The sequence below is a fragment of the Ictidomys tridecemlineatus genome, chromosome 8 (assembly GCF_052094955.1).
Source record: "Ictidomys tridecemlineatus isolate mIctTri1 chromosome 8, mIctTri1.hap1, whole genome shotgun sequence".
NCBI lineage: Eukaryota > Metazoa > Chordata > Mammalia > Rodentia > Sciuridae > Ictidomys > Ictidomys tridecemlineatus.
The window spans coordinates 119,753,688-119,777,787 of NC_135484.1; the positions used below are offsets into that span (position 1 = coordinate 119,753,688).

The 24,100-nt window shown below is 43.9% G+C and overlaps 1 protein-coding gene across 1 annotated transcript; it reads left to right on the plus strand.

The window, feature by feature from the left end:
* Window positions 1–4,662: 4,662 nt before the first annotated feature.
* Window positions 4,663–23,522, plus strand: LOC120889000 (MHC class I polypeptide-related sequence B-like). The gene is made up of 6 exons (XM_078020310.1): window positions 4,663–4,776; window positions 16,492–16,752; window positions 16,962–17,273; window positions 17,682–17,960; window positions 18,075–18,203; window positions 20,216–23,522. The coding sequence occupies exons 3-6, from the start codon at window positions 17,030–17,032 to the stop codon at window positions 20,398–20,400; spliced, it is 837 nt and encodes a 278-aa protein (XP_077876436.1). The 5' UTR covers window positions 4,663–4,776; window positions 16,492–16,752; window positions 16,962–17,029; the 3' UTR covers window positions 20,401–23,522.
* The last annotated feature ends 578 nt before the right edge of the window (window positions 23,523–24,100 follow it).

Genomic DNA, 24,100 nt, shown 5'->3' on the forward strand with positions numbered 1-24,100 from the left:
TGGCTTCAGTTGCATCTAAGGCAGTGGTTTCTTTTGTGGCAGTAGCACCCAGAAAGAAGATCGCCAGGAGATCTCAGGCTGGCAGCAGTGGAATCACAGGCAGCAGCAATGATGGTAGCAATGCAGGCCATGGTTGATTCACAGGAGACTTCCGGTTCAGTGGCTGGGACCAGGGAGTTAGGATGGAATTCACCCCTGAGGTAACTGAGGGCATGCCCAGAGTAGAGCCCTCCCAGCAGGGCAGTGGCATCTGCCTTTTTATTTCTTTATTTGGAATACTTATCTTGTTGGAAGAGTATCTGGAAAAGATTTTCTCTCATTCTGTAGGCTCTCTCTTCATGGTCTTAATGATTTCTGTTGCTGTGCAGAACCTTCTTACTTTGATGCCATCCCTTGTACTAGTTCTTGGTGTGGTTTCCTGAGCTTTAGGAATCCTATAGAGGAAGTCATTCTCTTTGCGTATAGGGAGGAGTTTGACCTTATGTTTTCTTCTAGAAATTGCAAAGTTGTTGTTGTAATTCTTAGGCCTTATTTCCATTTCAAGTTGACTTTTGGACAGTTTGAGATATAAGAATTCAACTCTCTGGTGGGTCTTGTGGCCTCACAGAATCTCTCCATTCCACACGCCCTCTTCCCTCAGCTTCTGTATTCCATCGCCTATTGTCTTCTTGAGCATCTAAGTCATGTCCACTTGCTGAGGGGTGGACATCAGTTTTTCCTGTCTTCACAGAGGTCACAGAACCACAGAAAATACCATAACTCAAGTGGCTTTATGTAGCTCCATTTGTGACCTCACAGTTACATAGGTTCCAAGTCCCCCATGAGGTTCACAGGGCTAAGGTCAAGGTGTCAGCTGGTCTTTGTTCCTTACTGGAGGCTTTGGTGAGGAATCTGCTTCCAGGGTCAATATGGTTGTTTTGAGAATTCAGTCCCTATCTCCTTGCTGACTGTCATGAAGGAGCCACTTTTAGCTCCTGGAACCCTCTCCCAGGTCCTCATATGTGTCCTACAGCACGTCTCATGCTTCTTCCACTAGAACCTCTGATGTCCTCTCTGCTGAATCTCCTCCACCTGCCTTTCCTGTAGCATCTCTCAGACTCCAGGCAGAGGAGTATCTCAGCTTGGAATTTTACTGTGATTTGATTGGTCTACCCAGGACAATCTCCCCAATTTCAGATGTTCACCTTAGTTACATTAATAATGTCCTTTCTACCATATGATACAACGTCTTCATTCTTCCAAGGATTAGGGCCTGGGCATCTTTGGAAAAAATTTTCAATCCCCACTTCTTCTTGCATTGAGATCAGTGAGGAGCAGGAGAGAGCACTTCTGAGAAGGTGACAGACAGGGAGGAGCCAAGAGTGCTGAGATGGGGTCCTTGGGAGTGCCTACCATGAGGGAGTTGGGGGCTCCCATCTTATGCAGGTTAGCAGATATTGGGAAGGGGCAGCAGATGATCTGAGATACTCATTGTGGAGCACTTGTTCATCCCAGCTGCTGACCCCCAGGGAAACCCCCAAGGGAGGGGACTTCAGAGGGCCTGTGTCCTTTAGGAGACTCAGTTTCTGTTAGAGCTTGGAGGTGAGGACATCTTGAGAGGTCTTTGGAGGTTTGTTTTTCATGAGCTGAGATTCAGAAGGTGCCATGGGAGATTCCAGTTTTGGGGAGAGGGCATGAGAAGAGACAGGGATATACAGAGCCTCGGGAGGATGACAATGCAGGACATTGGAGGGGACCTACCATGGCTAGCCAAACAGGGAAAAGACACATGAGGTTAGTCCTGGGGGATTCATGCTCACACCATGGCATGTGAGGTGGGCTGGGAGAGGGCCAGGTATGGGAGCAGGTGGGTCTGGGTCTTTTCTTTGTAGATGGAGATGAGATGTGGGTTGTAGGGTCTTAATGCCACTTGGAACCTTTCTTGCCCCCTGATCATTAGGTGAAGCATCTGAGGTGAAGATTGGCTAGTCTGTGCTTGATTTATTCCTCAACTGAGGAGAGTTGGGTGCTCACCCCTAGCCTCAGGTGTGCTGACCCCTGCTGTTGGAGGTGCAACACAGACACAGAGCCCTGTTCTGTCCTGCTGAGGGGGACAGAGGCCCAGGGAAAAGAGGGGCTGTGACCTTGTCCTGATAGTCTCAGCGTCCATATTCATACTATTGTGGATATTTGGTGGGCAGTGAGTTGCTGTTCCTAAGTAAGAGATCATTTTGCTTTAAAAACCTTAGTGATTAGGGTGTTTCCAAAAAATATTTTCCAAAAAGTGAGAAATAAGGAGTGGAAGAGATATTTCTACTTTTCTCATGTCCTGGCTGTGGTCCCTAAGGGATTGGGGCTGCAAGTTTATATGGGATCCTCAGAGAGGGACATAAGAAATTATACAACTGAAAGAAATTATTCTTACATCCTAAAGAAAATGTTGAACTAATTAGGCCTATGGTCACCATTGTATTATTCTTTCAAAGCTTGGAATCTTTGATCTTTTTCATGTAATTTGGATATAATTTAATTTAATACTTCCTAACAACATGGGAAATATTCACAATACAATGCTGGACAAAAATTAAGTTTCTCTGGGAGTGGTGGCACATGCCTGTAATCCTAGTGGCTCCTGAGGCTGAGATAGAATGATCCTGAGCTCAAAGTCAGCCTCAGCAATGGCGAGGCACTAAGCAACTCAGTGAGACCCTGTCTGGCTCAGTGATTGAGTGTCTCTGAGTTGAATCTCTGTTACCCCTTCACCCCCCAAAATGTGTGTGAGCCATATGGTGGTGCATGACTATAAACCCAGCTACTCTACACCCAGAGACAAGATGATGGCAAATTCAAGGCCAGCCTGTGCAACTTAGTGAGACACTGTCTCAAAATTGAAATTTAAAAGACAGTGTGTTTCAGTGGTACAGTATCACTTGATTTGAGTGTTAGTACAAAAAAAAAAAAAAGAATGTAGGGGAAAAAAGTGCATGTTTTGAGAATGCCTCAGTTGAGGGTGTATTAGTGTTTGTCAGCTTCATATTACAACAGTTTAATACCTGAGGCAAGTAATTTATACATGAAAAGTTTTATTCAAAGTACAGTTTGGGAGGGTCCAAAGCCTGTACCTGTACCAGCTCAGTTCTGGTAAGACAATGGATGGTGGCCTACCTTGGTGTGAGCATGTTCCAGAGCTAACCTGTGACATCACCATCTAGGAAGCAGAAAGAGACTGGAGACCATGCCCCCCAAACCTCTGTGCATTAAGGGTTCCACTGGGACTCAACCCTTAAAGTTCACAGCATCTTCAATACCACTGTGTTGAGGATCAAGCCTTCATATAGAGACCTGTGGGTGACATGCAGGCCTATATCAAACCATAGTGGAGGGGGTGTACGTGTGTACAAGTGTGTCAGTCTCTGTGGACATTTATTCATCCATTCAACCTGCAATGCTTTTGAGGTAAGTTCTTTCAAATGACAGAGATGTTTAGGTAACATACTTTGAAAGATCCTTCAAGAATTTCCAGAGGAAGTACAGGGGAAATTTTATTCACCTTTTTTTTTCTTTCTTTTCTTTTTCTTTCTTTCTTTCTTTTTCTTTTTTTTTTTTTTTTTTTGGTGTGTGTGTATGTGGTGCTGGGGATTGAACCCAGGCCCTTGTGTATGCAAAGCAAGCACTCTACCAACTGAGCTATATCCCTAGCCCTTGGGAAATTTTATTCAGGCCCCAGGCCCCAGGGTTTCAGGACCTTGCCACAGATGAACATGTCATCAATTTTTCATGTATCTCATCTGAGAAAAAGTTATGCAAATACTATCATACTTGCTGCATTAAGAAGGAGCACTGGAGGCTGGGGTTGTGACTCAGTGGAAGAGTGCTCGCCTAGCAAGCATGAGGTACTGGGTTCCATCCTCAGAACCACATATGTATAATAAAGAAGGAGCACTGGAAAGCATAGGAGCAGAGGAAAAACATTCTACTTTTCAGCTTTCTGGGATGTTGTTGTCATGGGCTGGTGGAAGGGGTGGCAGAGAGGAGGCAATTCCCTCAGGCAGGGCACAAGGCCTCCTAAGCTCTCCTCTCCTTCAGTCTCTGCAACATTCAGGACCTGGACACCTGTGGAGTTCAGGGTGCTCAGAAACTTCCTCATTACCCTCTGACACGCAGCCCTCTAGGATCCAAGAGCAACGTAGCGGCGCCCCCGTGTGGTCCGTTGAGAGGATTTTTCTTGGAATTGGTCCGCTCCACCCTGTAATCAGGAGGACTCAGTACCACGCTGAGGCGGGAATTTGAATCCTGGCCGGCAAGGAGCCCTAGGAAGTGTTTTCTGATCCTAGAACCCAAAGGCTGGCCCTCAGAGGGAGGAGATGGGAGAAGCTAAAATCGGTACCCACAGGCGAAATCCGGGTAGGTGACGGATGGACTGTGACCCACTGCACATCCCACTTCACTACATGGACGTCAGCCAGCCTCGGGGTCTGCGTTCTCACAGCCCAGCAGCCAGAGAACCCCAAACGCAGATGCAGCTCGCTAGCCTCCCGCCAGGCACCCATAAGCACCTTCAATCTGCGTTTATGTCAACCAACAATTTTAATTTTCTTTGGGCCAAAGTGGGCGTGACTTGTGATCTTCTGCAATCCCAGTAAAGTCTCACGCCACAAATCGCCGCCCAACTAGGGCAGGAGAGTGTGCTTCCTGGCTTATGTAAGTCAGAGCTGGGTGGTTTCTGTTTCTATTCAGAAACTGAGCAGTGGCGCTCAAGGTCAGCAGGTCAGCTCGGAGAAAGCCCCCAGTATTCTTGTGAGTCCAGGGGCCCTAAGGGGAGAGTGGAGGGTGTTTAGTGACAGCAGAGAAGAAGGGGGCATGGGGGCAGGGGAGGTGCAGAAGCTCTTTGCTCAGAAGACTACCCGAAAGTCTTGGAGAGGAAGGGGTAGCCAGGCCTAGGTCCTGCAGAGCCCCAAATCCTGAGCCAAAGACCTGCAGGGCCTCCTCTGAGGCTCACTCTTTGCTGTCATATGTAAATGTCCTGGAGCAAAACTAGCATATAATTATTAAGGCAGTCAGTCTTTGGGGGAATAAGCAGAATAAGACAGATTGTTGGAGCTGCCACACCTAAGAAGTCCTGGAAGGAGGGTAGACAACAGGGAGGAAAGGGTTTGGGACCAGCTGTCAGGAGAGCTGTGTTCCCTCTCCCACTCTGCATCACCACCACCTTGGGGAACTTCACTAATGAAAATAGCCTCTCAGGAAGGAGACTGGACCCTAATCGTCAACCCCTTTTGTAATTAAAAACAAACAAAACAAAAAAATTGACTGTTAATAAAAAGGAAAGTAAGTCTAAGAGCTTGCCAAAACATCTCCATGAATGGCCTTTCCACCCACAGAAAAAGTCTAGAGGAGGGCCTTAGGGAATAGTTAGGAAGGGTAGGTAGAGTTCAGTTTTATAAAGGCATTTTAGGGGCAACAAAGATGAAATGAACAGTTTCTTTTCCTGGAGTTGTCTGCAGTCCAGGGGGATGTCGTGGATGATAAGAGGGATTCAAGGCAAGGCACAGCTAGGACCATCATGGGCCAGAACCCTGGTTATGAGACTTTCCTACATATTTACAGCACTAAAGGAATTTTAAAAGATACTGCAGCCTACTTCCCACCTAGCTTTACCTATTGAATATGTTTTGGACGTGGCCTGGGCACAAGGATATTAAGGACTCTCCAAGTGGTTCTCCTAAGCAGCCAAGGTACAGAACAACTGATTCCATGTTCCAAAGACCAAGAAATGTGTGTTGGGGACAAGGCAAACTTCTAGCAGAAAAAGCTGTCTGGTAAGCATATTTATTATTGTTAGTACTGAGATATAATTCATTTACCAGAAGTCAGACTTTGAAAGAGTGCAATTCAGTGGTTTTTGGTACAATCATGCGGTTGTACCACCATCACTACTGTCTTCATGGGATTATTTTAAGGATGTAGTGGGGTCTGATGGCTGGAAGACAAGCAGGAGCAGTTGCCAGGGAGACTGCTTAACAGCAGCATCCTGTTCAGACAGGGTAAGGAGACCAGGGGAGTCTGTTTTGACCTCAGCCTAGGGGAGATATCACCAGGGAAATGGAGGGAGAGGGTGATGCTAGACAGCAGATTGTGGCACCTATGGGCTTTGTTGGGAGAATAGAGGCATCCTGTGTTAAAAATCAGCAGATGCAGCAGCTGTGGATTGGCTTGAGACATTATGGTGACAACTGGGGGTAGGCTCAATATTTAGGCAGAAGCATTTGCAGTATTCCTGGATGAAGGCAGATGAAAGTCTGGACTAAGGTAGTGTCTTTGAAGCTGTAAAAGGGTTTCAGAAGCTGACTGGGGAAGCCATACAGGCAGAGGTAAGGGCCAATTAGAAGTGACCAAGGGTGGTGATGCAGTTAAGTGTAGTAGGGAAAGGGGGTGGGTCTGTAATGGTTGGAGAGGTGTAGAGTGGGCTTATAGATTTGTCTGATTTGAGAGTCAATTGGGCCCAGAGATGCAGATGCCTTACGGTGGGCTGGCAAAGGGAGTCTGGTTGGTGTTGGATTGGCCCATGGAGAGCAGTCTGATGGGGCTCATGCATTGCTGTGGGATAGCTAGGGAAGTTACAGGATGTGGCCAGAGGAAAGGAGACCTGGTTCGTTCTTGGAGTCAATGGCAGGAGAAGGAGCAGATTAGACTGGTTGAAGCCTCTTAGGGAGTTTGGAGACTGAATGATGTAGTGCTGAAGGGGCTTCCGGGAGTAGAGGAGGCTGAATTCTACAAATAGCTCTTGTAATCTGGTTATTAGTGAATGTACTTGATTGAGGGCAGTATGCTGGGAGAGTAACAAGGCTTGGCTCTTCAGGAAGTGTGCCATGGAAGGAACATGCTAGAGATGACCATATAGGGTAATGTGTAACAAGAGCTTGTGGAGAACCATGTTTCTCTGTGGGCGGGATTCCACTAGGTTCCCAGTGATGTGGCAGTGTTTCTAAGGTTGGGCCAAGGCAGTTGCTCAGAATCTGACCCTCAAGCATTCACCTAGCTGCCCTTACCTTCACGTCTAAGTTACCTGGGAAATCCTAAATCACAGGCGCTTTTCTGGACCTTGAGGCTGTAGGGACTTGGTGAATAGTTCCCAGAGTCTTTGGAAAGGTTTAGCTTGGCCTTGTGCTTGCAGGGAATTTCCACTTGAAGCATAGCTCCTCCCTCTCTGCTCCTGATTGGTTAGAGTCAGAGGTATGTCCTCATTGGGTGAGTGCTTATTGAGCCACACCTCTTGCCAGGTAATTCACCTGTGCCTCTCTTCCCGGGAACTTTGAGGCTAGTCCTGCAGATCAGCTGGGAGGGCGGGCGGCAAAGTCGCGCGCTATGAGGCTGAAGCCCGTCCTGCTGCTCCTGGCAGGAGCCGCCATTTGTGCATCTTTGGGTACCGCCGCTGGTGAGTGCGCTCACTGTGGGTCTTCAGAGCGGGAAATGCTTGAGAGATCCAGGGCGTCCAGCGGCTTCCAAGGAGAGTGGAGCCCACTTGGCGGGCTCTGGGGCGTTAAGGAGGGGTCCGGAGCTGGAGGAAGCCTGTTTCCAACAAAACCTCAACTCTGCTTTTCAGGGCGCATTCCTCATCACCTTCCGCAAGTGGATCTGTGCCTTAACTCGCTTCCCTCCCTCTGCTCTGAGCCTTGTACTTCCTTTTCGAACATCTTGGTTCTTAGGATGCCTTGGAGTCCCCAGATCTGCCTCCTGCTTTACTCTTTGAGAGGTATTCAAGGACCCTTGGAGGTCTGCCTTTCATAGAACCACTTCCCACTGCAGGGCGGGGGGTGGGGGGCAGTTTCCGGAGTCAGCTGCGTGTTCTCACTTGAGTCTTCAGTACCTGGAGTTAGGGGTCTTCCTTTCTTCCTGCCAGGAGCTTGTAGGGCCATCCCAGCCTCCCACTGTGTTTCATGTCGCTGTGGGTACTGACTACTCCAAACACTCAAGTGAGGGAGGTTAGAAGCTGAGGACTTCTGGGCCAAGAGATTGTTCCAGTGACTTCTCTCTTCTCCACCCTCAAGGTCCCCTGGCCTCCTGCTGCCTGAGGGAGGGGGGGTATTCTCCCCGCTTGTACTCCCCCTTACCCTATAACTCCTATGATCTCACTGGATTTCTCCAACCTCCTCAGCTGCATGACTCACACACCTCACCCTGTCTGTCCTGGTGCCCTCCACCTCCCTGCTCTCCCCTCCTGCCTGCAGTTCTCTGATCTACTTCTAAGGTGTCTGCCCCTCATCTTCTCACCCTCCCCTCTAGATCCTTTCTCCTTCCCTGTTAGTCATCGCCTAGAGTAGCTATACCTAATGCTGCTGTAACTACCTCCTGTCCACCCACCCTTCCCAGGCCTGAATTTTGCTGTTAAAAAAAAAAAAAAGATTTTTAGTTGGAGTGGGTTTTTTTTTCAAGTTTTCTTTTTTTTTTTTAATGGGATGCAATGTGAAATTTTGATACATATACACATTTTTTAATGATCAAATCAGAGTAATTAGCATATCCATCACCTCAAATATTTATCATTTCCTTGTGGTCAGATTATTTAAAATCCTCTCTTTGATCTATTTTGCAACATACTCTACATTATTATTTACTGTAATCATCTTGATGTGCTATAGAACTGCATAGAAGATATTCCTCCTTTCTAATTGAAACTTTGCATTCCTTGATCAGTGTCTCCCCTCCTCTGTCTACTCTCTATCTGTGCTAACCAGCACCCCTCCTGTCTGCCCCAGTCTCCACATATAAGTGATATCATTTTGTGTCTGTTTTATTCTCTTTTAATGTCCTCTAGGTTCATCTTTATTGTCACAAATAACACAATTTCTTGTTTTTTGGGGACTTTTAAAGATAAATATATTGGAGATTGATCTCAGGGTCTTGTGTCTGCTGGGCAATCCCTTTATTCCTGAGCTTCACCCTCAGCCCTAATTACTTTTTTGTTGTTGCTATTGTTATTAAGAGTGATTAGTATTTTTCCCATGTATTTTCCCCAATGTATTGTTCTTTTGTTTTTGTCTTGTTTTGTTTTGTTTTGGAGGTGGGTCTGCTGCTGTTTCCCAGGCTGGCATTAAAATCCTTGGCTCAAGAAATTCTCCTACCTTATTCTCCCAAGTAGCTGGGATTACTGACATGCACCATAGTGCCTGGCTCTTTGTCCATTTTTTGTTTTCTATTTTTTTAAATTGATATGATAGATGTACTTAATGGTAGAGTTTGTTTGCATATACATACATGTACACAATATAACAATGTAATTGTCTAATATCATTCCCCAGTATTTTCCCTTTCCATCTCCTCCTCCCTCCCCTGATTCCTTTCCTCTACTCTAGTGAGCTTCCTTTGATTTTCATGTGACCCTCCCAGCTTTCTTTTTGTTTGTCTTCTCTAGCTTCCACAAAAGAGAGAAAACATATGACCCTTGACTTTCTGAGTTGGATTTAATTCACTGAACATAATATTGTCAAAGTTCTATTCATTTTCCTGAAAAATGCAAAAATTTTATTCTTCCTTTGGCTAAGTAAATCTTCATCATTTTTATATACAATATTTTCTTTTTCAGTTCATCCAGTGATGGAAATCTAGGCTGGTACCCTATTGAGGCTACTGTGATTTGTGCTGCTATAAACATGAATTTGCATGACAGTATGATGGCTTTGATTCTGTAGTACAAATATAGAGGAGTGGTACAGCTGGGTGGTGGTTCCATTCCTGGTTTACTGAGGAACTTCCATACTGATTTCCATAGTGGTTTTACTAATTTACAAATGAACTAACATTGTTGTTCTTTTTCCACATCTTTGTCAGTATTTCTTTTTTTTTTGTATTCATGATGGCTACCATTCAAACTGGAGTCAAATGAAACTCAGTGTAGTTTTGATTTTTTACATTTGGCCATATTTTTATTTACTACATATACTATAAACATATATAATACATGCTATAAAAGCATTTTTAAAAATTTAACTTTCAAGAAAGTGTATAGTGTTATAATACAATGGAAAATGTTCATATGTTATATCAAATTGGTTTGCTTATCATCCATTTCAAACCACTAATAGTGAAATTTTACTTGTGGAAAATTAAAAATTATCTATTTGCATAATTGACAATAAAGTCCAACAAATTAATAAGAATTAACCATGTCAAACATTGGAATCCAAAAAATGGGCTTTTGCAGAAACAATTATATAAAATATAGCAGCCAATTTCAGTTTATTTTGTTGTCTTCACATTCTTAATTGTTTTATTTGTTGTACAGAAACTTTTTCATCTGATGTCATCCCATTTATTAACTCCGGGCATCATTTTCTGAGCTTTAAGTGTCCTGTTAAGAAAGTCATCACCTGAATCTGGGTGAAGTGTTGAACCTCCTTTTTCTTCTAGGAGTTGCATAGTTTCTGGTCTAATTCCCATTTTTGGTCTTTGATCTATTTTGAGTTGACTTGTGCACTGTGAGAGATAAATGCCACCTCCCCATCTTCCACATAGGCATAGCCTGTTTTTCAGCATCATTTGTTTACAGGGTTGCCTTTTCTCCAGTGTGTGTTTTAGCGCCTTTTTCAAGGATCAGATGACTGTATCTGTGTGGGTTTGTTTCTGTGTCTCCTGTTGTGTACCATTGGTATAAGTATTTGTTTTTATGCTAAGTACCGTGCATTTTTTTATCACTATTGCTCTGTAGTACAATTTGAAGTCAGGTGTTGTAATGCCTCTAGCATTGCTTTTTGGGCTCAGAATTCCTTTGGCTGTTCTGGATCTTTCAATCTTCTAACTGCACAATAAAACTTTTCTCTAATTCTGTGAAAAAAATGTCTTTGGTATTTTCATGGGGATTGCATTGATTCTGTGTCTTGCCTTTGGTTTTATGTTCATTTTAGCAATATTCATTCTTCCTATCCATGAGCATGGGAGGTCTCATCCATCTTCTGTGTCTTCAATTTCTTTCTTCATTGTAGAGGTTTTTTTACCCCTTGGTTTGAAGTATTCCTTAGTATAAAGATGCACCCTCCGTAGCTTTGAAGGACATCTCATATCTAAACAATAACAGAAGGCTTTTTATTAATGCTTCTATCTCCTTTCTAGTTATTGGTCTATATAAGTTTTCTATGTCTTCTTGATTAGATTTTGGCAGGTCATATGTGTCTAGAAATGTATCCATTGATTCTATGTTTTCCAATGTATTGGAGTATAAGTTTTCAAAACTATCCTTATAAACCTCTGGATTTCTGTAATATCTGTAGTGATTTCTCCTTTTTCATTTCTAATTTGATTAATTTGGGTTTTCTCTCTTTTTCTTGGTAGTTCAGCTAAGGGCTTATTAATATTCTTTATCTTTTCAACAAATCAACTTTTCATGACATTGATCCTTTTTATTGATTCTGTATTCTCTTTTTCATCAATTTCCCTTCTGATCTTAATTATTTACTCCCTTCTACTGGTTTTGGAATTGGTTTGTTCTTGTTTTTCAAGAATTTTGAGATGCCTCCTTTGTTTAATGGGGGTCTTTCTGATTTTCTAGTATAGGCAGTCACAGTTATAAACTTGTGTCTTAGTTCATAGTGTTGCCAAGGTTCTGGTATGTTGTGTCACTGTTTTTGTTTTTCTCTTGATTTCTTCTATTACTCATTAATTATTCAAAAGTGTATTGTTCAGTCTCCACATGTTTTTATAGGTTCTGAAAGTATTTTTTGGGGTTGATTTCTAATTTCATTCCATTATGATCAAATAAGATGCAAGAAATTGTATCAATTTTTAAAATTTGGTATGGGTTGGTTTGTGGCCTAATATATGATCTGTTTATGGGAAAGGTCCATGGGCATCTGAGAAGAATGTACTTGGCTGCAGTTGGATGAAATAGTCTCTAGAATCTGTTAAGTCTATTTGATTTATAACATTTTTTTTTCATTATAAAACTCTTTACTAAATTTATGTCTGGATAACCCATCTACTGATGAAAGAGGTGTGTTAAAATCAACCAGTATTATTATACCAGGATCTCTCTTATTCTTTCATGTGAGTAGTGACTGTTTTATATAAGTAGGTGCACCACCTTTTGGGGTTTTAACTTTTTTAAAAACATTTTTTAGATGTTGATGGACCTTTATTTTATTCATTTATTTACATGTGGTGCTGATAATCAAACCTAGTACCTCACACGTGCTAGGCAATTGCTCTACCACTGAGCCACAACCCCAGCCTCAGTTTTAACTGTTTATTATAATTAAATCTTCTTGTTGGGTTGTTCTCTTTACCATTATCTTTGTTGTTCTCTTTACCATTAGGAAGTGACCTTTGTCTCTTGTGATTAATTTTGTCTTGAAGTCTGCTTTGTTGGGTGTGAGAGTGTAAACTCATGATTTGGGGGGGACTTCATTTGCATGGTCTGTCCATTTCCATCCTTTCACTTTGAACCTGTGGTTCTCTTTATCTAGAGGATGAGCCTCTTACAACAACATACAGTTGAGTCTTATTTTTTAGTCCATCCTGCCAGCCTGTGTAATTAATTGGAGAGGTGAGATCATTTACATTTGATGTTATTACAGAGAGGTGTCTATAAATTCCTGCCATTTTGATTTCTTTCTTTTAAAAAAATTTTTTTAGTTGTTGATAGATCTTTATTTGATTTATTTATACGTGGTGCTGAGAATCGAACTTAGTGCCTCACACATGCCACACAAGTGCACTACTGCTGAGCCACAGTCCCATCCCCCATTTTGATTTATTTCTAATGTTTAATTTGCCCTGTTTCTCATTTGTGTAGGGACACTTCAAATGAGACTTATCCATTTTTGAACTCTGGGGTTGTTTTTTTATTTCTTCTGTGTGAATTATTGGCTCAAAAATAACCAGCAGAGGACTCATAAATTCTATTTTTGTCACCTTTTTGATTGCTGTGAACTAAAGATCTGACCAGAACAATTTTAGAGGAGGAAAAATTTACTTGGGGACTTGCGGTTTCAGAGGTCACTATCCATAGATGGCTGACTCCATTTCTTGGGGCCCTAAGTAAGGCATCATGGCAGAGGAGTGAGTTGGAGGAAAGCAGCTCAGGACATTTCACCAGGAAGCTGAGAGAGTGAGCTCCGCCCAACTACACAAAATATGTACCCCAAAGGCATACTGCCAATGACCCACCTTACCTAGCTACAACCTACCTTCCTACAGTTACCACTCTGTAGCTCCTACCTGGGATTAATACTATTTAGGTTAAGACTCTCATAACCAAGTCATTTCACATCTAAACTTTCTTGTATTATCTCGCACATGAGTTTTTGGGGGATACCTCATATCTAAACCACAGCAGGGTCTTTTGTGATTCCACATGAATTCTAGAAATTTTTTTTCCCATTTCTTTGTTGAATGAAATTAGAAATTTGATAAACCCAACTGGTTTTGTTTTTTCCTTTTCCTTTTTCTTTTTCTGTGGTGCTGGGATTAAACCCATGACCTCAAGCATGCCAGGCAACTGCTCTGCCACTGAGCTCCACTCCCAGCCTGATGACCCTGTTTCTGGTGGAGCCTTCTGTCCTTGGGTCTTCTTTTCATCCCACTGCTCCGAGCCCTCCCCAGCAGGGGTCTTGGTGCTGACAGTCATTGGCTCTGAGCACAGTGCAAGACACCTTGACCTCCCTGCTGTTCTCAGCATCATGCCCTCTTTCTCCCAGTGTGGGCATCTCCCTCCTGATGGTCTCTTGCCCACTTCTTTATCCAACCCTTGCCCTTTTTATACCTCTACTCTCCACCCTACAGGTGCTGGACTTTGTCTCTCCCTGGTCTCTCTACACCTCTCTGCTATGGGACCTTTTCCTCACTACCCCTGCCTCCCTGCCTGGAGCCCTCACCAACTTCCACCTGTCACAAGCCCCCTCTGGTGGGACCTTTGCAATCTATAGCCACTCTCATCTGCCTTCATCCAGAGCAACACCCCTGTCTTCCCCCTAACCCCCGTTCTCCTAGGGTCACCTCTATGCTGTGTTCAACCCCCACCCCTAGTCATTCCTTGACCAGGCTACTAATCTCTCTTGCCCTTCCCTCCTCCCCTTCCCATCCATATTAGAAAAAGGCTCTTGGTCCTCCTGCTCTTTGCCCTTTTCCCTCCTTTTTGGGGTTCCTTTACCTTAGAGGGCTTTGGTTCCCTTAACCATGTGTCCAAATCTGTGTTTTGATACTTGGTTGGTCCTGGTGTTCCCCAACTATGGCCTGTCCCATCACCACTTTCGTCCTGTGATGTTTTTTGTTTGTTCATTTGTTTGTGTTGGGCATTGAACCTGGCCTCAACCATGCACTCCACCTCTGAGTAACACCCCCAGCCCCTATGTTTTCTTAACCTGATGCTCTTTTGGGGTGTGACCTGCTCCACTCCAGCCCTTCCACTGTGAAGGGCCTCCCCCAGGTTGTGCAACTTGTCCCTCTTCCTTTATACACTTTGTATACTAACCTCAAGATCATTCATAGTGTAACAACTAACAGAATGCCCTTCCTTTTTAATTCAGAGTAATAATCCTTTGGCATATAAGCCACATTTTGATGAGGTGTTCCTCAGTTGATGGGTACTTGGGTTACTTGTATCTTTTGGCTTTTTGGAACAATGTTATTATTAATGTGGGTGTGCACATCTCTGCATTCACCTGCCTTCACTACTGTTGTGTTTATGCCCAGAAATACAGTAACTGGATTATACAGAAAGTATCTTTTGAGCATTTGGAGGGACCTCCTTACTATTTTCATAGCAGCTGCACCATTGTATGCATAGGTAAGCAATTCACCTGTGCTGCAATTTTCTATGTATTTGTGAAATTGTTCATTCCACATTCTTTTTTTTCTAAATGGTAGCCATCCTCATGTGTACAACGTGGAGTCTTATTGTGCTTTTATTTTCATTTCCCTAATGACTGCTGATGTTGAGTATCTGTTCATGTGCTTCTTAGGTATTTGTATATATACCAGGGAACTGGCTGTAGAGATATTTTGCCCAGTTCTGAATAGATTCAACTTTTATATTATTTTTGAGTTGTCAAGATCTTTTTCTGTTTGCTTGTTTTTGGAACTGGAATCAATCCCAGGCTCTTGCACATACTAGGCAAGTGCTCTACAGCTGAGGATTTCCACCCCAGCTCAAGTATTGCAAATATTTTTACCCCATTCTGCAGGTCACCATTTCTGTGGGTATGCTTTGGTGTTCAGATGTTTTTATGATTATTTTGATGGGTCAAATTTATCAATTATTTTCTATAGTGTCTGACAAGTGCTTGTGGTGTCATATCATTGAAAATTAGTCAATTCTTTTTTCTGAAGATTATTGCCAATACATTTTCTAACAAATATGTTTATCTAATATATACATACATGTATGCATATGTATATACATATATATATTATTAATAATATGAATTGAACCTATAATCTCTGACATGCTAATAAGAAATCTAACACTGAGCTACATGACAGGCATTTTAAAAATTTTATTGTGAGATAGGGTCTCTGACTAAGTTTCCCAAGTTGACCTTGAACTTGCATTCATCTGCTTCGGTTTCCTGAGTAGCTGGTATTACAGGCATATATCACTATATGTAGCTGCCAATGTGTTTTCTTCTAAGTTTTATAGTTTGCATTTTGAGTTTATGTGTGTGTGTGTGTGTGTGTGTGTGTGTGTGTGTGTGTATACAATCTGCATATTGAACCCAGGTACTTGGACAAGCTAGGCAAGCACTCTCTCATTGAGAGTTAATTTCTAGTCCAGAGTTAATTTCTATCTGTGAATAAGTAAAGGGTCCAACTTCATTGTTTGTGAGTGGAAATCCAATTTTTCCAGCATCATCTATTGAAAAGATATATCAGATCTTTGAAAACACTGCCAGCTGCCTTTTCCCAGGAGATGCTAATAGGACCATTTACCTCCCCTACCTAGGGCCTCCAGATGTTGATCTTTTATTTGGACCCACCAACTGCTTTACATCCCTTTATGGTACAACCCTGCTTAATACTTTTGGGGCCACAACTCTCCCTTACACTGCCCCAACCTGCCTGTCCCACCTTATCCATGAGAAGTCTGCAGAGAGGCAGCACCCCTATTTCAGCTCCCTGCGCCCCTGCCCTATCCCCTGCACATGTGTGGCCATGGGTCCACCCTCCTTCCACCCTTCCTGGGCCTTCCCTTCTGTGCACATCTGGACCTCCTGTTCCTCCTGCCCCTGCAGGCCAGCCTCTCTTCTTGAACTCTCTCCTATACACTTAAGCAACCTGTTCCCCTGTCTTGGGCCCTGGCTTATATGCCTGCCCCTCTCCATTTCCCCTTTCTCCATCCCTCACTTCCCCTCTCCTTCGTCTTTACTTTTCTATCTGTGTTGTATTGGGAACCTTTCTTCTGTCCCTTTGTCTGTGTGTGTCTGCTGCCTCCTCAGGTGCTCAGGACAGCAGAGCCTTTGTGGTGAGCATTGATGAGCACTTGTTTCCAGGAAGAAGTGTCATCTGTTGCTTCCTCTTCCACAGGGACCCACAGTCTTCACTATAACTTCACAGTGAGGTCCCAAGGTGGATCAGTGCAATCTTCTGCTGATGGTTATTGGGACCATCAGCTCTTCTTTCACTATGATAGTGACTCTAAAGAAAGCCCCAAACCCCAAGGGCCATGGGCAGAAAAACCCTTGGGAACTGAGAGGTGGAACACAGAGATCCAGGAATTGAAAGAGCACATCAAGAAAGCAAAAGCAGATCTGGCAGAAATCAATGCCCGGCAGGAGCAGAGAGGAGGTGAGTGTGGGTTGGAGCAAGGGTGACATGAGCTTACTCCAGGAAGGCTGGGGCAAAGAGCAGGGACCTGTCTCTTCTCACTGCAATTGACAGTGAGGAGACACTGAGGAGAGCCAAGTTGAGGTCCTCTGTGGGCTGGAATTTTTCACTTGGAGGGCAGGGAGGCAGAGGGGCCAGGGGATGGAGAAGTGACTGTTGCGTGGGGACAGGGTCTCATTCCCTTCAGGAGATTTGGGGCTGCAAGATTGAAGAGGACAACCACACCAGGAGCTTCTGGATGATCTACTATGATGGGGAGCCCTTCCTCTCCTACCACCCAGAGACGCGCAGCTTGAGAGTGGAGCCATCCTCAGCTCAGACCTTGGCTATGGAAGTCAAGAATTCCTGGGATGCAGATGGCATTCAAAGCAAGGATATCTGGGCCCAAGTGCAGGGAGAGCTTTGTGGAAAACTTCGGACTTATCAAGTCTTCTGGAAGGGCTCCTCCCTCTCCCCTGGAGCCTCTGCCCAGGGGACCTTGTGTGAGTTTGTGTTGTGATTTGCCTGTCCTGTCACACCACTAGATAGTCAGGAGGGTGTATGTGCCAGACACTAGTGAGCCCTCACCTGCCTGCCTGCCTGCTATCATAGAGCTCCTACTTGTCCCCACAACCCCAAGTCCCCCAAAATACCCCTGATGACCTCACATACCAGAGTCCCTGTAACAACCTCTCCTCAACATGAACATGTGGAGTGAGAATGTGAGGCCAGAAGCCCATCCTTCTGTCAGACGACTCAGGCTCCAGGCTGAGAACAGACTTGTATAAGGTCTGGGGTCAATGAGGTCTTAGGCCAGAGTCAGAGATTGGAGAAGACCAGCCCTATTCCCTCCCTGAGAGGAACATGAGGTTTTGTCAAATGTCTGAGTAGCTCTGCCCTTTCTTCTCCAGTGTCACCAACAGTAAATGTGACCTGTGGTGAAACCTCTGAGGACACCATCAACGTGACATGTTGGGCTTGTGGCTTCTATCCCCAGAATATCTCTGTGACCTGGCTTCAAGATGGGGAACTCCTGAGTCAGGACACCCAGGACTCTGTGGATATTTTTCCCTTTGGGAATGGGACCTACCAGACCTGGCTGTCCACCAGGATTCCCCAAGGACAGGAGCAGAGGTTCAGCTGCCATGTGGTACACATTGGAAAGAACACCACTGTGTCTGTGTCCTGTGGTAAGCTTGGGGATCCCAGCAGGGGTTCCCAACCACATTGGTCAGTGACTAGGGTGGTGAGAAGGGAGAAGCCTTGAAGTTCTGGTACCTAGAGTGGAACAATCCTGTTTTCAGGTGTTGGACTTCGGAAAGAATGGCCCATCTTCTTATCTGTTGCTGTTCTTCTGATTATGACGGTTATGATTCTTGTTTGTGTCTATTACTACAAGAAGAACAAGACGCCATCAGCTGCAGAGGCTTCAGGTGAGAAAAGTGGTCATTGGCTGTAGATGTGAAGGCCTGCCTGGGATGTAGGGCCCCTCATGCCTTCTGCTGCACAGAGAGCAGTGGAGGTGACCAGAAACAGGAGTTGGAAGGCTGTGTATTTGTGGGGGTTGGGAGCCATGTCTCCAGTTAGAATCTTCAGTCCTGCCAAAAGCCAGGCAGTAACATCCTTGAAGGTCCTGCTGTAGCTGTGGCTCCTGCTCTGTCCATGTCTCTTTCTCTCACACTTTGCTGGCTTGACTAGGGTTTGGGTTGGGAATGGTGGGCTGATTGGTGTGGACTAGATTATCATGGCCTGAAGGGGACACAGAGTCAACGAGTTGTGATCTTTGGATGCTTAGAAACTAAAGAGGAATTCCACAGAGGTAATGCCTCTGGTCCCTTCCTGTCTGCCTTGCTCTCCCCCAGTCTCTCCAGCTGACATAATCAAAGACTCACAGGGCCAGCACCTCACCAGTGCAGTCCCTGGAGGCCACATAGAGCAGGCCATGGCTCTGCATCCCAGGCCACCACCTCTGCTCTGTGGGTAGTTTCTCTAGTCCTTCCTCAGAAGCTGTCTCCTGAGTGTGTCTTCAGGGTCACTGAGCCTCCCAGTCTCTATTCTATTACCACCACACAGGTCTTCCTCCTAGAGTGGCCTTGCAGATGACATGGACAGTAAAATAGCTGATGTCCTTGACCATCTGGGGAGAGAGACCAGCCCATTCTGGGGCAGTTATAGTTACAGTTTTTTCGTATATCTACCATTTTCCATTGCAGCCTCTAGGAGTGTTGGTCACCACAGATAGGGCAGACTGCCCCAGAGCAGAGGCCCATGCAGGTGACTCCTCTAGTAGGGTAGGCAGCTATGTGCCATCTGCTGCTCCCACCTGTGGCCTCTCTGATAGGTGCAGCAGGGGAATGTTAGTTCTACTTTCCTCTGGTCAGAAATGGGGACTGTCACTAGGGCAGTACCTGGGAAGAGTGGGAAAGGCCTGTTGCTTATTTCTGCAAATTTCTCCTTTAAATGTTGAATCTCAGTAAGGACGTTCCCAGTTTCAGCTGTATGGTGTGAAAGGAAGTTCTCCAGTGCCCATGTGATAATGTGCACTAAATGTCACCCTTGGAGATCCCTCTACAGGAGTTCCCCCTGTGGGAGACCTAGATTGTGGCCATGGCAATTCCAGGGTGCAGAGGGTGGGCTGGCAGTCCATACTGCAGGATCTCAGGAAGGCTTTTAATCTGCTTTGGGGGGAGAGTTGTGGCCTGCAGGATTTCATGCCAGGAATGGACATAGGGAGTTCAGGGCAGCCTTAGGAAAAAGGAACCCACGGGGAAGAGCTGGGTTCTCAGGGGTGGGTAGACCGTGCAGGTAGGAGGAAGCAAAAGTGCAGATTGAGAGCCTGAGCAGGTGATTCTGAGTCTCCTCTGCATGGGCTGTTGTAGGCAGGGGAGCAGCAGATCATGTGGCAGGCATGCTTTTCCAGGCTGGGCCTTCTGGTGTCCCTGGGATTCCTGGTGGACTTTCCAGTTAAGAGCTGCTGGCTCACAGCTGGGAGGGAGGGATGCTGAGCTGCAAGTAGGGACACCCTGTTGGGTGACCACCTGCCTGTCCATGGGAGGAGGTTTGGGAACTAAGGGGAAGAAGGGCTCTGTGTGAGTGAGCCCCTGTTCAGCCTGGCAGAACCAAGAGCTGCCCTCTCTGGGAGGCTCCCACTGTCTGTGAAGGAGGGGGCATTGGGTCTCACTTCCAAATCTAGACTCTGAATCCTGAAGCCCTTTCACTCTCTTCCATGGTGGAAACAAAGACTGGTGATGTTGCCGATAGACACACAGAGGAGCCTGATAAGGCAGGAAAATGGGATGAGAGAGAAAAAAAAATCAGGATATTTACTTCCCTCAGAGAATGGCCAAGTCTGGTTTTTGAGGAACTGAGGAGAGAGAGGTGTAAGGGAATAAAGAGCAATGTTCTGCCACCAATTGAACACTGACTGGTTCTCCTTCTTCCCCAGAGCAAGTGAGTCTGCAAGTCCTGGATGGGCTGCAAAGAACACCAAGTGACCACGCTGGATCCACACAGCTGGGGTGTCAGCCTCTGCTGAGAGCTCCTAAGGCATCTCAGGGAGCTTTGCCTGTGCAGCCCTGCTCTGAGCAGCACTTTCCCTCCTTCTCAATGATGTGGAAACACGTTGATTGACTTGGGACTGGGGAATGTATGTAAGGTCTTTTCTTCTTAGTGGAATATAGACAGGTGGTCCATAAATGGATTTGCCTTCCCTAAAAGCACTCTGTACCATGCTGAAGCAGTTAACTTGGTAAGCTGGTGGAAGGGCCTTTTGACTAAGTCACTATAGTGCCAAATAGGTGGTAATAACTTACAGGACTGGGACAAGTTTGTCACCCAGTAGGTGAAGAACTGTGACCAGCTGAGGTGTTTATTCAAAGCAAAGAGAACACAGGGAATAGAGTAAACCAACTCTAATTTGTGACTGACATGAAAACAAGAGTTATCAGAGTTTTTATGATTAATAAATTTATTATTACCATGATATATTGCAAAATATTATTTTCCAAAGACTTGGCCATTATCACAATAAAAATAAAACCCCTCTGATTCCTGTGAATTTATCTCTGGGTATCCAAGTCCAGTAATGATCTCACTATCTGAGCACTGAGAGTGCTTCACTTGTTGCTATGCCTCTGTATTGGTGTACTAATGTCATAAAATCTTGTTTGATTTCCTTGAAATATCTGGATTAAAAATGCAACTATTAGGCTAGTGATAGATCTCAGTAGTAGAGAACTTGCCTAGTACATGTGAGGCCTGTGTTTGATTCCCAGCTTTGTCTCAAGAAACCCTAAGTTCCACTATTTAACTTACCTGTATTCATCTAACGTATACAATGATGAGAGCCAGAGTCTGTGGCATTTTGCAGATGCTGCATGAGCGTGCCGGCTTCAAGTTCTGTATAATTTTCCAGTGTTCTTTACAACATCTGGGGCATTGGTGCCAATGTTTCACAACCTTTAAGCACAGCTGCTCTGTAGCCTGGCAGAGATGAGGTGAGCTGAGAGGAAGTCCCACAGGGCATCTTGAACTTTCCTTTCTCAGAAATTGCTCAGCAAGAATTTGAAGATAGCAAGGACACAAAAATTCGACTACAGCCTCCAAGGAAGACCTTTTCCTCTTTTATAGCCTAATGTGAACAGCATGCACATATCCTGAGCTCTCTTGTGTGGTTTACATTGTACAGTGACCGAGGCAGTGAGCCCTGCTGTGATCAGATTACTTCCTTCCTTTTTAGCAAGTGTGTTATTCTGGTGTTCTAACTCCAAGATGCAAGGATCTCTCCAGAATGTCAGAGACACCTACTGCCCACACAGTGTTCATGCCCCTGTGTAACATAGGCCACCTATGTGGCTCCTGCACCCTTAGCACAAGCCCTCTTCACACTGCCACTCAACTATTCCAATTTCCAACCACTTACTGTGCATGTGTTTTTCAATTTAATATTCAGATCTATTCCCTTTACTCTCATGTTTGTTCATCAGGATCATAGTCACATGTTAAATATGCAATTTTCAAGTCATCATTTATTGATATACATTTTAATTATGGCATATAGAGATGCTATGGAACTTTTTGTTTTTATTATATCTAAGTTATACTTGCTTAAATGGCCATTATTGGTGCTTATGGTTTTCTTCCTTAATAGGTGATGGTAAGATATAAAATTGTTCTCTGTACTTTGGTTTCCAGCTGCCAATTAATTTGGACCATCCCTCCCACAGAATACAACTAAAAAACTGAGGGCAAAAGCATCTACTGAAGGGGTAGATGGGCTAAGAAAGCACTGAAGGTTTACTAGGCCTGGAACCAGAAGGCAGAAATCTAGAATAAGAAGTTAAGCGCACTGAGCTTTGTGCTGGTGGTGTCTGCTGACTGGCCCAGTGCCTGGGAGCCTCTCAGGGCCGGAGGGCAAAGGCTACAGTTAAAGGGTGCAAAAGGGACTTAGGGGGCAACAGGGATCCCTTGTGTTGGGATGGGCCCAAAAGGCTATCCTTTAAGAATCTGTCAGCAGTTCTTCTGTGGGTTACACCTGTACTTTAACATATGTGATCCAGAGAATCTGAATAGCGAAAAGTGCATTAAGGTGTTATTTCCCACCACTCTTATTTAAAATTTTTTTTCTTTTAACTTTTTTAAGTAATCAAGATCTTTATTTTTATCTATCTATCTATCTATTTATTTATATGTGGTGCTGAGAATCAAACCCAGGGCCTTACACGTGCTGGGCAAGCACTCCACCATTAAGCCACAACTGCAGCCCCCAGCACTCTTGTTAAGCATTATAATTGAGAACCTCCTCAATGTTTTCAAGGGAGAAAATAAATAAATATAGAAGGGTTTGAACAGAGATATTGAACTCTCATAATTTGCAAATGATAATATGTTGAATTCATAAAGTCTCAAATTATTACAAATTCTTGGAATTAATAACATAGTTTCCTATGGTTGCTAGATTAATATATCTATTTCAATGTTTTATATTCCAGAAGTGAACAGAGTATAAATTTAACAAGAAATCATTGACATAGTAGGAATACATTTTATACACTTCTAGAATAAAATCTACAATTTTTCCTCCAAATAGCAAATGGGGTATTTTAACAAACTTATTCAGTAATTAGAGTAGACAGTTAACTAACTGAAGACAATTGCCAAGATTCTGGCTTGTGATTCAATATTTCAATGGCATTAATTTCCAAAAATGTTTCAAGAATTCTAATCAACCTCAATCAAATATCCACTAGGCATTGTATGGCACTTGGTTAGGGGATTCTAAGCCTTATATAGAAATATGCATGAATAATAGCCAAGACACCTTTAAACAGGAAAAATAAGGGACTGTATTCTCTTAGTAGATATCAAGACTTACATTGCAGTTATCATAAGCCGAGAGTAGAGTGTTGATACAGAGATAGATAAATAGATTTGTGAGTAGAAAGACACAAACCAAACAATACACATGAAGATATTATGAGACTACAGTGTGTATCAGAGAGAGAGAGAGATACAAACTGGTGCTATATGTAATATAGTGATATCTGAGATATCTACACAGCAGACTAAGATATTTCCTGGCTCTAGAGTGTTGATATATAATACTGATAACATTAGAGATTGATGGGTAAAGGACAAATTTTGAAGAAATGATTTTAGTGCAATTGGTTACCCATATGGAAAAAAATGGAATTGTACTCATCTCTTCCAAAATATTAATTAACATGGTAGACTACCTTCACTACCTTAGCAAAGGGAAGAAATGTTTTTCATCCAAGTGACAATAAAACATTTACTCTAAGGGAAATGGGATAAAATTAAAGATATTAAATTTGAGATTCCAGATCATTTGGACATTTTCCATTCCTAGTGGACAATGGTAATGACTAAATGTTCTTCAGCAAAATCTCATTAAGAAGAATATACCTTGGAATGCATTATAGGGATCTTTCTTAAAGGCACCTAACCTTCTATTCAAAGGATGGCATCTGACATATAAATTGGCTTTGGTTGGAACTGGGTAAGAGTTCAGAAGACATGAGATTACCCAGAACACTTAGCAGTTCTTACACCTACATGTTTCAAGTGGCACATAAACTCCTTGATGAGGAGAGTGTCCTCCCAGCACTCTGAGGAGATATGGTGAGGAGAGAGTTGAGCAGGTTATATGTAATCTTTACATACCACATTCCCATTTCTCTGAGCCACTGTAGGTGCCTCCCTCTACAATTTATCTGAGGTATCTGCACAGCAGACTAGGATATTTCCTGGCTCTAGAGTTTGCTTCAATTTCTAGCTGGTTTTGATTCACACCCAACAGTGAGACTCTCTG

Excerpts from the sequence above, each read along its gene's own strand:
- LOC120889000 (XM_078020310.1), top strand. The coding sequence starts at position 17,030 with ATGATCTACTATGATGGGGAGCCCTTCCTCTCCTACCACCCAGAGACG. Across the intron at positions 17,274-17,681 it reads CTCTGCCCAGGGGACCTTGT|TGTCACCAACAGTAAATGTG; the intron begins GTGAGTTTGTGT and ends TTTCTTCTCCAG. Across the intron at positions 18,204-20,215 it reads ATCAGCTGCAGAGGCTTCAG|AGCAAGTGAGTCTGCAAGTC; the intron begins GTGAGAAAAGTG and ends CTTCTTCCCCAG.